Source organism: Zingiber officinale, chromosome 8B (assembly GCF_018446385.1).
Source record: "Zingiber officinale cultivar Zhangliang chromosome 8B, Zo_v1.1, whole genome shotgun sequence".
NCBI lineage: Eukaryota > Viridiplantae > Streptophyta > Magnoliopsida > Zingiberales > Zingiberaceae > Zingiber > Zingiber officinale.
In genome coordinates, this window is record NC_056001.1 from 12,266,092 (window position 1) to 12,279,056 (window position 12,965).

Below are 12,965 nucleotides of genomic sequence, written 5' to 3' on the forward strand. Positions count from 1 at the left end.
TTTTCACAGCCGTCGACACAGAAATATTTTATGCTCTGACCTAGTCGAATGGTCCAATTGTCAATCGATTGGTAAAATCCTAAACCTAGGATTTTACCCTGAGTACAATCTCTTATGCACTCGTTCTTGTTCGCACAACCTCGACCTTGCCTTCTAGCCTCCTCCATCAGCCTCACGTCCCTCAGATGCCTCCCCATCCTTCACACCTTACTTTCAGGAGTTTCCTTCGGCCTTATCCTTGTTGTCATGTCTTCTATTGCCAAGAGGCTCCTCACCTCCAGGACTTCAATCTTGCCAAGTCACACTTGGACTTGCATTGCCAAGACTACATACTTGGACTTACACTGCCAAGACTCCACTTGGACTTTCACCTTTGCCAAGATCCCACTTGGACTTTGCCTTTGCTAAGATCACACTTAGACTTTGCCTTTGTTGTATCTGCATTCTGCATACTCACAATGCATATCAAATATAACAATAATCCTAACTTAAACCTTTATCCAAATATCAAAATCTAGGGTCACATAGATTACTCCAACAATCATTTCTCCTTTCAACCTCGATATTCTGGAAGATCTATTGTCACATCATTATCAACCACCAACTACAGGAGACTACAGTGGTTCAACAGATCCCGAGGACCATCTATGTAAATTTGAGAATATGTCACTTCCGTACTAGTATTCAGATGGGGTAAAGTGTAAAGTATTTCTTACTACGCTCTTGGGATTGACGCAAAAGTGGTTTTCCTGACTCCCATGAAAGTCCATTTATTCGTTTAAAAAATTCTAGACTATATTTCTATACCACTTCGCTAGTAGCAGGAAGTATCACAAAACCTTCATGAATTTATTTGTCTTGAAATAGAAGTCGAAGGAAACGTTGAAAGATTATATTCAAAGGTTTAATAGGATGGCATAAGACGTTCCTTCGACCACCTCAGAAATACTTATAAGCGTATTCTCACAGGGCTTTATAGAGGTAGTTTTTTTTCCAGATCTTTAGTGAGAAAACCCCCTACTAGTTTTAATGACCTACTTGGTTGATCGGTCAAATATGTGAATATGGAAGAAGTTTAATTTTTGTTGAGAAAAGACCTTGGAATTCTAAATTGTTGGTGCAGTTGGCACCAATAGTCAAACCTAAGTTTTCATGAATGACAAGTGCATGGATTAAAGTTAATTGCGTTGTGATCTAACTTTTCTACCAAGTGTGCAGGACTTGACTGGTCTGATACCATGTTGAAATCCAGCTAGGTCTAGAGAACCTGATAGCTAGAGTGGAAGTCCAGATAGGTCAAGGAGTGACCTGATATCTGACAGGAAGTCCGACTGGGTCCACAGGACCTAACAGCTGGCCGAAGTCTAGTTGAGTTTGTGGACCTGACAGCTGACGGAAAGACCAGGTGGACCGTAAGGAAGTCAGGCGATTCTGTATGATAAATAAAGTAAGTCACTGGAGGAGAGAGTTCCAGTGAGGATGAGTCCCAATTAGGGACTTTAGGTGTAGGTCTAGTTTAAGTCCATTTTGAATCCCTAAACTGAGACCTTAATTAGATCCTGATCTTGGACAGACGTAGTCTAATTAATATGATTTTTTTATTGTGCTAATTTCGTTTTGCAAGGTATACTTTATTTTTTGGATTAACACATTTTACAGGACGAAAGGAGCAAATATCAACCTCGGATGAATACTATTTAAGACGCCTCCAAAGTGCTCTGAGGTGCCTCGGATCATAACTTGAAGGCGCCCTTGATGAGCCGGAGGCACCCTCAAGAAGAAAAGTCTACGGATAAAGCTTCGTAGCGCGGAGGTGCCCTGGAGGCGTCTCGGAGTTCTTGAAGGCACCCACAAGATGATAAAAGCCATAGTAAACAAAGATTATAATGACCGAGGCTTTTGGGAGCAAACTTGCATTTGGAGATGTCCTAAACAACTTATAAAAGAAGAGTTCGGTTAAGTATTCGACGTAACTCATTTACAAAGCCAATGGGTGACCCTTCGAATTTCCGATTGCTCCGACCTCATCCTCCCGCGTTGCATGCTACATAATATTAAATGACGTTTATTTGGATCTTAAGTCGATCTCTATTTTCTCATAATATTCTGCAATGGAGCAATAGCAAATAAACGTCATTTAATTTAAAGATTTATCATTTTTGACTCGAGAAGGGAATTGAGAACGACCATGAAACAATAGCAAATAAACTGCATTTAATAAGTTGTTGATGATCCCGTCCAGAGGTTGAGTCAGACGGAGGCTGGTCGCGGTGGCCTGGTTGTTGACGGGAAGTCGCAGGTGATTCGGCTCCCACGGGTGGCTGACGCTGCTGCAGGACCCTGCGCACACTCAGACGATCTCCCCCTTCACGTTAGAGACCGAAACCCAGGGAAAAAGTCCCCGGATCAGGCCCTCCGACGCTTAAGTCAGGTCCTTTTTTCCCAGAAAAAAGCAGAGAGAAGAAGAAGAAAAAACAGTTGTGGGAAAAAAGTGACGAGGGAGTGTGTGCGCGTACCGGCATACGAGGGATTTCTCGCCTTTTATGCCTCCTCCTTTTGGAACCTGCCATCCTGTCAGAAAAAACGTTAGACGCTGGGCTTTGTAGCCTCCTTCCGGACACCTGTCGTACTGCCATTTGTTGTGCAAGCATCTTTCCGTCTTGGAACCTCCGCCTTCGTACATGGATTTTGTCTTGTAGTGGGGGACAGCTGGCAGGCTACTACTAATTATGAGGGCATCTTTTCATTTTAGGAATCTCCGCTTTCGCCCGCAGTGTTGATATGTAATGACTCTCTTCGGCGGACCGTTGAGATTCTCCGCACCCGTGCTACTTAGCTCTTCCGATCCATTGTGTCCTGCATCGGCCTGCACCCGTGGTTCGCATTTCCGGGCCTCCAACTCGCAGACCTGCAGCCCTAGCTGTCTAGACATAGCTACGCTGATCTTCAACCTGCATCCCGCAACCGCAGGTCTGTAGCTCGGGCTGCTTCTGATCAGCTCTGCCGCTTCCGACCCATTGGCCTATACTTCCAGTTCTTTGAGTCGCAGGCCTATAGATCGGACTTCCCCTAAACAGCCCTGCCGATGCCGACTTGTATCCTGCGCTTTGTACTTCATGGCCCTCAACCGCAGGTCTGTAACTTGGGCTGCTTCTGATCAGCTCTGCCGCTTCCGACCCATTGGCGTATACTCCCAGTTCTTTGAGTCGCAGGCCTATAGATCGGACTTCCCCTAAACAGCCCTGCCGATGCCGACTTGTATCCTGCGCTTTGTACTTTATGGCCCTCAACCGCAGGTCTGTAGCTTGGGCTGCTTCTGATCAGCTCTGCCGCTTCCGACTCATTGGCCTATACTTCCAGTTCTTTGAATCACAAGCTGGTAGCTCAGCCTCCCTCTGGGCATCCCTGCCGATGCCGACCCGTGACTTGTGTTCCGCTTGACGTCTTTCTTCGTCTTCCGGCTGCTTTGACCCCTTGATCGACCAGCCTGCCTGACCTCTGACTATCACACCTGCTTGCCTTTAATCGCCCCGTCAGCCTGACCATTGACTGCCACATCACCTTGACTATTGACCACCACGTCCTTTTGACTTTTGACCGCCATATAGCCTTGACTTTTCTAACCCTTTCCTCATAGGCCCCTCCATTACCAACCGTATCACAAGCCTCCCTCACAAGTCTAGTCGAAGGAGGACGACAGTCTGACTGACTAGACCTTCGCACCTCTCTACGACCTCAGCATATCTCTGAGACTTCAGCATATCTCTGTGCTTCTGCCTCAGCACATCTCTGTGACCTCAGCATATCTCTGCGCGCTCTGCTTCCTGCGTCACGCACCAACTTTTGTGTCGCGTCGCCTAGGCTTCCACATCAACCTTTGTGTCGTGTCGCCTAGGATACCATGCCTCCTTAATTGCATCGGCAGTCGGCTGGGGCGTCGTTCCCACGCCTCTGTTTTGACTTGGCCACCCGCCTTCTTTATAAATAGCCTCACGGCCACTTCTTTACTCTATCCTTCTTCATTCCTGCTTCCCTACTTTTCCTTTACCCTGCGTATTTGCTGCATATTTGAAATTTGCGTAAAGTAAAGCCAGATGTAGCTGACCTGATTATGGAAAACGCTCCGCTCAAGGTGAGGCACATCCCTCAGAAAGGTAGTCAGGTATAGGCACCGAGCTCGCTTATGATTTTCGCAGAGGAGTTGATTTCTGATCCCCGCTTGGGGGCCGACCTGAAGGGTCGTTAGGCGTGAGGGCAGGGCTCACTTTCGATTCTCGCATGGGAGCCGACCTAAAAGGTCGTTGGGCGTGAGAGCAGAGCTCACTTATAACTCGCACTGAGGCGAGAGTCTGGGGCTAACGACCTAAAGGTCGTTGGGCGTGAGCACAGGGCTCACCTATATTTCTCGCATGGGAGCCGACCTGAAAGGTCGTTGGGCGTGAGAGCAGAGCTCACTTATAACTCGCACTAAGGCGAGAGTCTGGGGCTAACGACCTAAAAGGTCGTTGGGCGTGAGCACAGGGCTCACTTATAATTCTCGCATGGGAGCCGACCTGAAAGGTCGTTGGGTGTGAGAGCAGAGCTCACTTATAACTCGTGACCGAGGCGACCTACAAAGGTCGTTGGGCGTGAGCACGTGGCTCACTTATAATTCTCGATGGGAGCCGACCGAAGGTCGTTGGGCGTGAGAGCAGAGCTCACTTATAACTCGCATTGAGGCGAGAGTCTGGATCACCGACCTGTAAGGTCGTTGGGCGTGAGCACAGGCTCACTTATAATTCTCGATGGGACCCGAAAGGTCGTTGGGCGTGAGAGCAGAGCTCACTTATAACTCGACCGAGGTGAGAGTCTGGGACCACCGACCTAAAGGTCGTTGGGCGTGAGCACAGGCTCACTTATAATTCTCGATGGGAGCCCGAAGGTCGTTGGGCGTGAGAGCGAGCTCACTTATAACTCGTGACCGAGGCGAGAGTTCTGGGACCACCGACCTAAAGGTCATGGCGTGAGCACAGTGGCTCACTTATATTTCTCAGATGGGAGCCGACCCAAAAGGTCGCTGGGCGAGAGCAGAGCTTACTTATAACTCGACCGAGGCGAGAGTTCTGGGACTACCGACCTAAGGTCGTTGGGCGTGAGCACAGGCTCACTTATAACTCGGCCGAACGGCTCGAGAATCTAGAGGCTTCGCGCGAGAGCAAGCTCGCTTATAACTCGGCCAAACGACTCGAGAGTCTAGGACACTTAGGCATAAGGGCATGCTCACTTATAACTCGGTCGAACAACTCGAGAGTCTGGAGGCTTCATGCGAGAGTAAGCTCGCTTATAACTCAGCCAAACGGCTCGAGAGTGTGGGATATTTAAGCTTGAGAACATGCTCACTTATAACTCGGTCGAACGACTCGAGAGTCTGGAGGCTTCTCGCAAGAGCAATCTCGCTTATAACTCGACCAAACTACTCGATAGTATGGGACACTTAGTCATGAGGGCATGCTCATTATAACTCAGTTGATCAGCTCAAGAGTCTGGGACACTTGGCGTGAGGGCTTTGCTCGCTTATAACTCAGACGAATGACACGAGTCTAGAAGCTTCGCGCGAGAGCAAGCTCACTTATAATTCGGTCAAATGGCGCGAGAGTCTAGGTCGCTTGGGCGTGAGGCCATGCTCACTTATAACTCAGTCGACCAGGCTAAGAGTCTGGGACACTTGGCGCAAGGGTTTGGCTCACTTATAATTCCTCAATGACGGGAGAGTCTGGAAGCATTGCGCGAGAGCAGAGCTCACTTATAACTCGCACTGAGGCGAGAGTCTGGGACTATCGACCTAAAAGGTCGTTGGGCGTGAGCACAGGGCTCACTTTTGATTCTCGCATGGGAGCCGACCTGAAAGGTCGTTGGGCGTGAGAGCAGAGCTCACTTATAACTCGCACTGAGGCGAGAGTCTGGGACTACCGACCTAAAAGGTCGTTGGGCGTGAGCACAAGGCTCATTTATAATTCTCGCATGGGAGCCGACCTGAAAGGTCGTTGGGCGTGAGAGCAGAGCTCATTTATAACTCGCACTGAGGCGAGAGTCTGGGGCTACCGACCTAAAAGGTCGTTGGGCGTGAGCACAGGGCTCACTTATAATTCTCGCATGGGAGCCGACCTGAAAGGTCGTTGGGCGTGAGAGTAGAGCTCACTTATAACTCGCACTGAGGCGAGAGTCTGGGATACTCCGGTCCGAGACCGGTGGCGATGGCGCTGGTCCGAGACCAGTAATGATACTCCGGTCCGAGACCGGTGGCGATGGCGCTGGTCCGAGACCAGTAATAACCCCCAAACGACAAAGGCCTAGATGCATCACTCTTCTTCGACTCCATCTGTGCCGCCTACGCCGGCCTCATTGCTTTAGTTAATCTGGTCGCTATTGCTAGCTTTGGGCGTACTCATTTGTGTCGCGTTTCTTCCTGCAATTGCATTACGCACAGTATAGAATTAAGAATGGAAGAGGGAGCGTAAAAACCCTTACCCCCTGGGCCACAGTGCCCTTGCATCTTATGGTGACCCCGCAGTCCTCGCGACGCGCCCGGTTAGCTGCTCAGATCGGGGCTACCCACGCAGAGCTACTCACTCGGCCAATCTGCATGAGGAACACCCCCGCAGACCTGCTTGCTACTTTTCTGGTCTGGCAATCGCTTCTGCCGCCCCGTCTTACTTATGACCCTTTTGAATTTCTTGGCTTCTGCAGCTTCATGAAACTTCCCGCCTAGCCTTGAGCCTTTCACGAAGAATGCTTCTTTTTTGAGGCCACGCCCCTTCATGATTACCTTGCCTTGTCGACCTTTAATGTGTTCCTTCTCGCTATGACACCTGTCCGGCGCCTTTACTGCGCATGCCCCCTGACGCCAGCATCTGACCCCCTTTTGCACCCTTCGACGCTTATCTCCCATCCGACGGCGTTGAGGCGCGTTACCCCAAAAAGATACTCGGCTCTATTCTCGATGTTTCCTAGGAATAAATGAGCTTTATAAACCCTAAAGGCCGTCCGCTTTCCTTACTCTGACGCTTCGCCATCCCCCTCCTCTCGTTCGCAGTCATTTCTGGCAGTGCAACTCCTCGTTCCCCTGCTTGCGCCCGACCTGTGACCCCTTTCGTCTTCATTCCCCTCACCTGCTTGCTCCTCACAGCCATGGATGGTAAGGACCTCCTCTGGTATTCACATTACATTTCTGATTTAGACCACCACGACCTGTCTGCGCTGCAATCCAACCTGGGGGTAGGCCCGACATATGAGTTTCGCCTTCCTTCGACAGATGAACATCCTTCCTCCCCCCCGAAGAGTTTATTACTGTCTTTAAGGATCAAGTTTTAGGTGGTCTTCGCTTTCCTTTGCATCTTTTCTTCTCTGAGCTGAGTCAGTATTGCAATATTAGTATCTCTCAGTTTGCCCCGAACGTATTCCGAGCGATCTGCGGAACCATCATCTTGTGCCGCATTTACCAAATTCCCTTGACCTCCCCGACTTGCTCGCTGACCGGAAACTTGATCTTCTGATAGAAAGTAGAGACGGCAGCCCGGAACTCATGCAGAGCTGGCCTTCCCAGGATGACATTGTAGGAGGAAGGCAAATCCACCACAATGAAGGTGCTCCTCCGGGTGCGCACCAATGGCTCAGTGCCCATGGAAATGGCCAGGTTGATCTGACCCATGAGTTTGACTTCATTACCTGTAAACCCATACAAGGAAGTGGTTATAGGTTGGAGCTCCGCGGCGTCGATCTGCATCTCCTCGAACGCAGCTCTGAATAAAATGTTGACCAAGCTCCCGGTATCCACAAAGACCCGAGCCACTCGGCTGTTAGCAATAACGGCCTTGATTATGAGGGCGTCGTCGTGGGGCAGTTCCAGACCCTCCAGGTCTTGAGGCCTAAAGCTAATAACAGGACCGGAGGCCTGCTCGTGGCTGCATCCCACGGCTCCCACATACAACCGCCGAACGTGTGACTTGCGGGTTAGGCCTGAGTCCCCGTCAGTGGGCCCTCCTGAGATGATACCGATCTCTCGCACAGCAACGTTGCCCCGGTTCTCCAGTTCTCCGGCATCCCTTCGGTCTTCCCCGAGGCCAGCTTGGTTAGATGGGCCGGCTAGGTTGGGCCGGGTCTACCGAGCATGCCCAGCTGCAGCCCGTTCTTCCTCCATTCTCTGTATTTGGGGCGCCAACGCCGGGGGAGGCAAGCCTTGCTCCGCAGCTCGTCTGGAGTCACGGGCGAATTGGAAGCAGTTACTGAGATCGTGCGTCCTGGACCGATGATATGTGCAATATGGTGCCCCCCTTGGTCCAGGCCTGGGCGCGTGTACGGCGGCGACTCGCGGAGCTGGCCTGCTGAACGCGCTGGAAGGGCTGAGCTGGCTGCGGTGCTCTCCTTTCAGGTCGGTTGCCCGGAGCCACCGTCTTCTCGGCTTTCCGCCTAGCGGCCTGCGCTTCTTCCACCTTGATGTAGCAAGAAGCTTTCTCCACCATATCGTCGAAGCTTCGGGCGGGGTTTTTGATGAGGTCCCTGAAGAATTCCCCTTCTCGCAATCCGTGGGAGAAGACGCTCATCAATATTTCTGAGGTGGCGGAGGGGACGTCGTTGGCCACCCGACTGAACCGGTTGATGTAGCTTCGCAAGGGCTCAGTCGAATCCTGCTTGAGAGCAAAAAGACAGTGGTCGGTTTTTTGATACTTACGACTACTGCGAAACGGCGTAGGAAGGCCGTTTTGAAATCCATGAAGCGATTGATGGACTCTGGGGGCAATCCATCAAACCACTTTTGTGCCGACCCGGACAGGGTGTGTAGGAACACTCGGCATTTGATAGCGTCGCTGTATTGATACAAGATAGCCGCGTTCTTGAACTTCCTCAGATGCTCTTCCGGGTCCTTGCTCCCGTCGTATTCTCCGATGTTCGGGGCTCGGTACCCCTTGGGTAGGCTTTCCCTCAGGATCTGAGCCGAGAAGGGTACCTTGTCATCCGGATCTTCAGGTAGATCTCTGGTAGGGATCATAGCTTTTCCCTTTCCTGAATCCCGAGGCGGATGTAGAGAGCTTTCCGCCATCGACGCCGGCGGCTCCTCTTTCTTTGGACTGTGCTCACGGGGTTCAACTCGATGATAGTTGCGGCGAGGCTCCCGGAAAGAGGCACGGGGGGGGTTCTTCCGGCTGCTTCCTCTTCGAGCCCCTGTCGGAGGCAGGAGCTGGTTCTTTGGACACTTCAGGTGCTAGGCGGGGACGTGAAACTGTTCCTTGCTTCTCAGAGGCGGCTTGCTTTCTAACCTCCTTGAAGAGCTCGTACTCCTCCGCGGTCATGGTTACGTTGATCCTCCTGCTAGAGCTTCGACCAGAGTCCTCCATCTTCACGCTCCGAAACAGGTTGTTGTGTTCCCACAGACGGCGCCAAATTTGATCTCGTCCGGAGGCTGAGTCGGACGGAGGCTGGTCGAGGTGTCCCGATGGTTGACGGAAGGTCGTAGAAGATGACTCGGCTCCCACGGGTGGCTGACGCTGCCGCAGGACCCTACGCACACTCAGACGATCTCCCCCTTCACGTTAGAGACCAAAACCCAGGGAAAAAGTCCCCGGATCAGGCCCACCGACGCTTAAGTCAGGTCCTTTTTCCCCAGAAAAAAGCAGAGAGAAGAATAAGAAAAAACAGTTGTGGGAAAAAAGTGACGAGGGAGTGTGTGCGCGTACCGGCATACGAGGGATTTCTCGCCTTTTATGCCTCCTCCTTTTGGAACCTGCCATCCTGTCAGAAAAAACGTTAGACGCTGGGCTTTGTCGCCTCCTTCCGGACACCTGTCGTACTGCCATTTGTTGTGCAAGCATCTTTCCGTCTTGGAACCTCCGCCTTCGTACATGGATTTTGTCTTGTAGTGGGGGGCAGGTGGCAGGCTACTACTGGTTATGAGGGCATCTTTTTGTTTTAGGAATCTCCGCTTTCATCCGCAGTGTTGATATGTAATGACTCTCTTCGGCAGACCGTTGAGATTCTCCGCACCCGTGCTACTTAGCTCTTCCGATCCATTGTGTCCTGCATCGGCCTGCACCCGTGGTTCGCATTCCGGGCCTCCAACTCGCAGACCTGCAGCCCTAGCTGTCTAGACACAGCTACGCTGATCTTCAACCTGCATTCTGCGCTCTGTATTTCCTGGCCCTCAACCGCAGGTCTGTAGCTCGGGCTGCTTCTAATCAGCTCTGCAGCTTCTGATCAGCTCTGCCGCTTCCGACCCATTGGCCTATACTCTCAGTTCTTTGAGTCGCAGGCCTATAGATCGGACTTCCCCTAAACAGCCCTGCCGATGCCGACTTGTATCCTGCGCTTTGTACTTTATGGCCCTCAACCGCAGGTCTGTAGCTTGGGCTGCTTCTGATCAGCTCTGCCGCTTCCGACCCATTGGCCTATACTTCCAGTTCTTTGAATCACAAGCCGGTAGCTCAGCCTCCCTCTGGGCATCCTTGCCGATGCCGACCCGTGACTTGTGTTCTGCTTGACGTCTTTCCTCGTCTTCCGGCTGCTTTGCCCCCTTGATCGACCAGCTTGCCTGACCTCTGACTATCACACCTGCTTGCCTTTAACCGCCCCGTCAGCCTGACCATTGATTGCCACATCACCTTGACTATTGACCACCACGTCCTCTTGACTTTTGACCGCCATATAGCCTTGACTTTTCTAACCCTTTCCTTATGGGCCCCTCCATTACCAACCGTATCAGTTGAAGTTTAAGGTTTTAAACTATGGAAGCTTATCTGCATTAGTGTATGTTGAAAAACTAGCAACTTATGATTTGTTATAAGCATAGTTGTGGTAAAAGATGAATACGTTTGTCCTCAACATCTCCGTCAATCCGTTCCAAGATAAACATGAAGGAAATAAATTACGGATGATTACTAATCTTTAAAATAATAACTAACATATAAGAAAAATATTTATCTCAATTTTATTAGGAATGACATTGACAGTATACTATATTTTAACCAAAAGAAAACGCTTTTGATATATTTAATGCCGGAGTGAAATCATGATACTACCTTTAAAACATGTGGATCCCCATCGTTTCCATGTATTGGTTGAGATTCCAGGGTCTCAGTTCTTCTGACATGGAAAAGCCCCGTAGGATGTCGACTCATACGCTAGAGATCCCGTGTGTCATATACACAGAAACGAGCCGCACGCAAGGATTCTCTACTAGCATGCATCTTTACTTTGGGTCTGTTCCCTAATATTCCCACCGATATTCCACCTCCTTGGTTGAGTCATCAGACTCATCACCAAAACCCAGGCAGCTTCTTCTCCGTCAACACCTCCAGCCTTTTCCTCTCCCTCCTTTTGTTTTCTACAAGTCATCAGGGGCCACTACGTGCATTTCGCAATGTTCATCGCAAAGTATAATTAACACTTGCAACTCTTTTTTCTTTGGCTAAACTCTCTTGGATATTTGTCACAGCGCAGCATCTCGTTAACAGCACCGCGCGTCGTGATTTATTTCGCGCCTTCGATCATTGGAATTTTAGTGTCTTGTAAATCCAAATTACACATCTTTACGTGCAGATCGATAAATTATACAACCTTCTCTTAAATCTCAAGCCTTTCATAAATAATATTTTTGTAACTTAAACTTAATTATCATCCAAAGAATTAAAAATCGAGATAATTACATTAACTTGCCAACTGTCTTAGTTCTTCAAATCTCCTTCATTAGATATTACTTCAACAGATCGGAGATCCAATCAACGTCCGGCGTAGCCTCCGCCTTCTCAGAACCTACTCCATCTTTGCTCAGCCTCTCCAACATCTTTGCTCTCAGCGCCCTACCGGACTCCACCCTCTCCGCCGCCGCTTCATCGTTCGACGTCCACCCAGTCGCGGCAGCAGCCAGAGTGGAAGGCGAGCTGTTAAAGCCAGCATTACCGAAGCAGGAAAGATCGTTCGCCCGTGGCGAGGCAAACCCACCGTGAAAATTACAAGATCTCGCTGTCGACTTCCTCCCACTGAGCTGCAACTGCCCCATCGACGCCACGATCGCGTTCACCGGCGCGCCTGATTGCCACCACATCCTATGCAACTCCTCTTTGTTCGGCGAAATTGGCGGCGACTCCCTCGGCGAGGACATCAGCGGATAAGTACTCAGAATAGACGTCGGTGACGACTTTGAAAAAGAGGGCGAGCTCCTCTGCTTCGGTGACGGAGGCACGCGGAGCTGCTCCGGCGTGTGGGCGAAGAAGCATACGCGGCGGCGGCAAGCGGGACCGTCCTTGCAGGGTTGGGTCCGATAACGATCCGGATGGAGCCAGCACTCGAACACCCCGTGGGCGAACTCGCAGGAGTCGCCTCGCTCACACCCGCCGGCACCCTTACGGAATGCCGGGCACCCGACGCCGGAGTAGCGGTGCACCCGGGGGTCGCGGCGGCGCGCCTTCTCCCCGGGGTGCGCGAAGGGGCACTCGGTCCAGTCGTGGTTGCGCCCGCGGCCACACCGCCGCACCTTGAATTCGTACATCCGGAAATCGTCCGACGCGTAGATCACGTCCCCCGAAGACAGCATCGCTACCGCGTGGCCCTCCTCCTCCTCCTCCTCCTCCTCCGCCTCCGCCTCCCTTCGCAACGCAGCGCCCGCGGTCTCATCGAAGTTCCCATCACAGCCGGGAACGGTGGCCCTAGGATCGTCGAAGGGGAGCCAAGAAGGGATTTGAACCGTCGGACTGTGAGGAAGGATGCCATGTCTCATCATCGTCGTCTTTCGCGTGCATTCTGCTTCATCTCCGGGAGTCCAGAGTCAATATAAATCAGTACGCTGGACCGGGTTCGGTTTGGCTGAGAAAACCAAACTTGAATAGATATGGTTAGTATACCACGGACGAGCCCAAAATATCTAGAGCCGAAAGAAACGGTTACATAGAGAATAAAACGTAAATTATATATCGTTTTAAAATCGTAGCAGGTATCAT

At 51.0% G+C, this 12,965-nt stretch overlaps 1 protein-coding gene across 1 annotated transcript; it reads right to left on the reverse strand.

Annotated features, from left to right (window-relative positions):
- Positions 1-11,577: 11,577 nt before the first annotated feature.
- Positions 11,578-12,811, reverse strand: LOC122017827 (zinc finger CCCH domain-containing protein 2-like). The gene has a single exon (XM_042575533.1). The coding sequence runs from the start codon at positions 12,746-12,748 to the stop codon at positions 11,723-11,725; it is 1,026 nt and encodes a 341-aa protein (XP_042431467.1). The 5' UTR covers positions 12,749-12,811; the 3' UTR covers positions 11,578-11,722.
- Between the last annotated feature and the right edge of the window lie 154 nt (positions 12,812-12,965).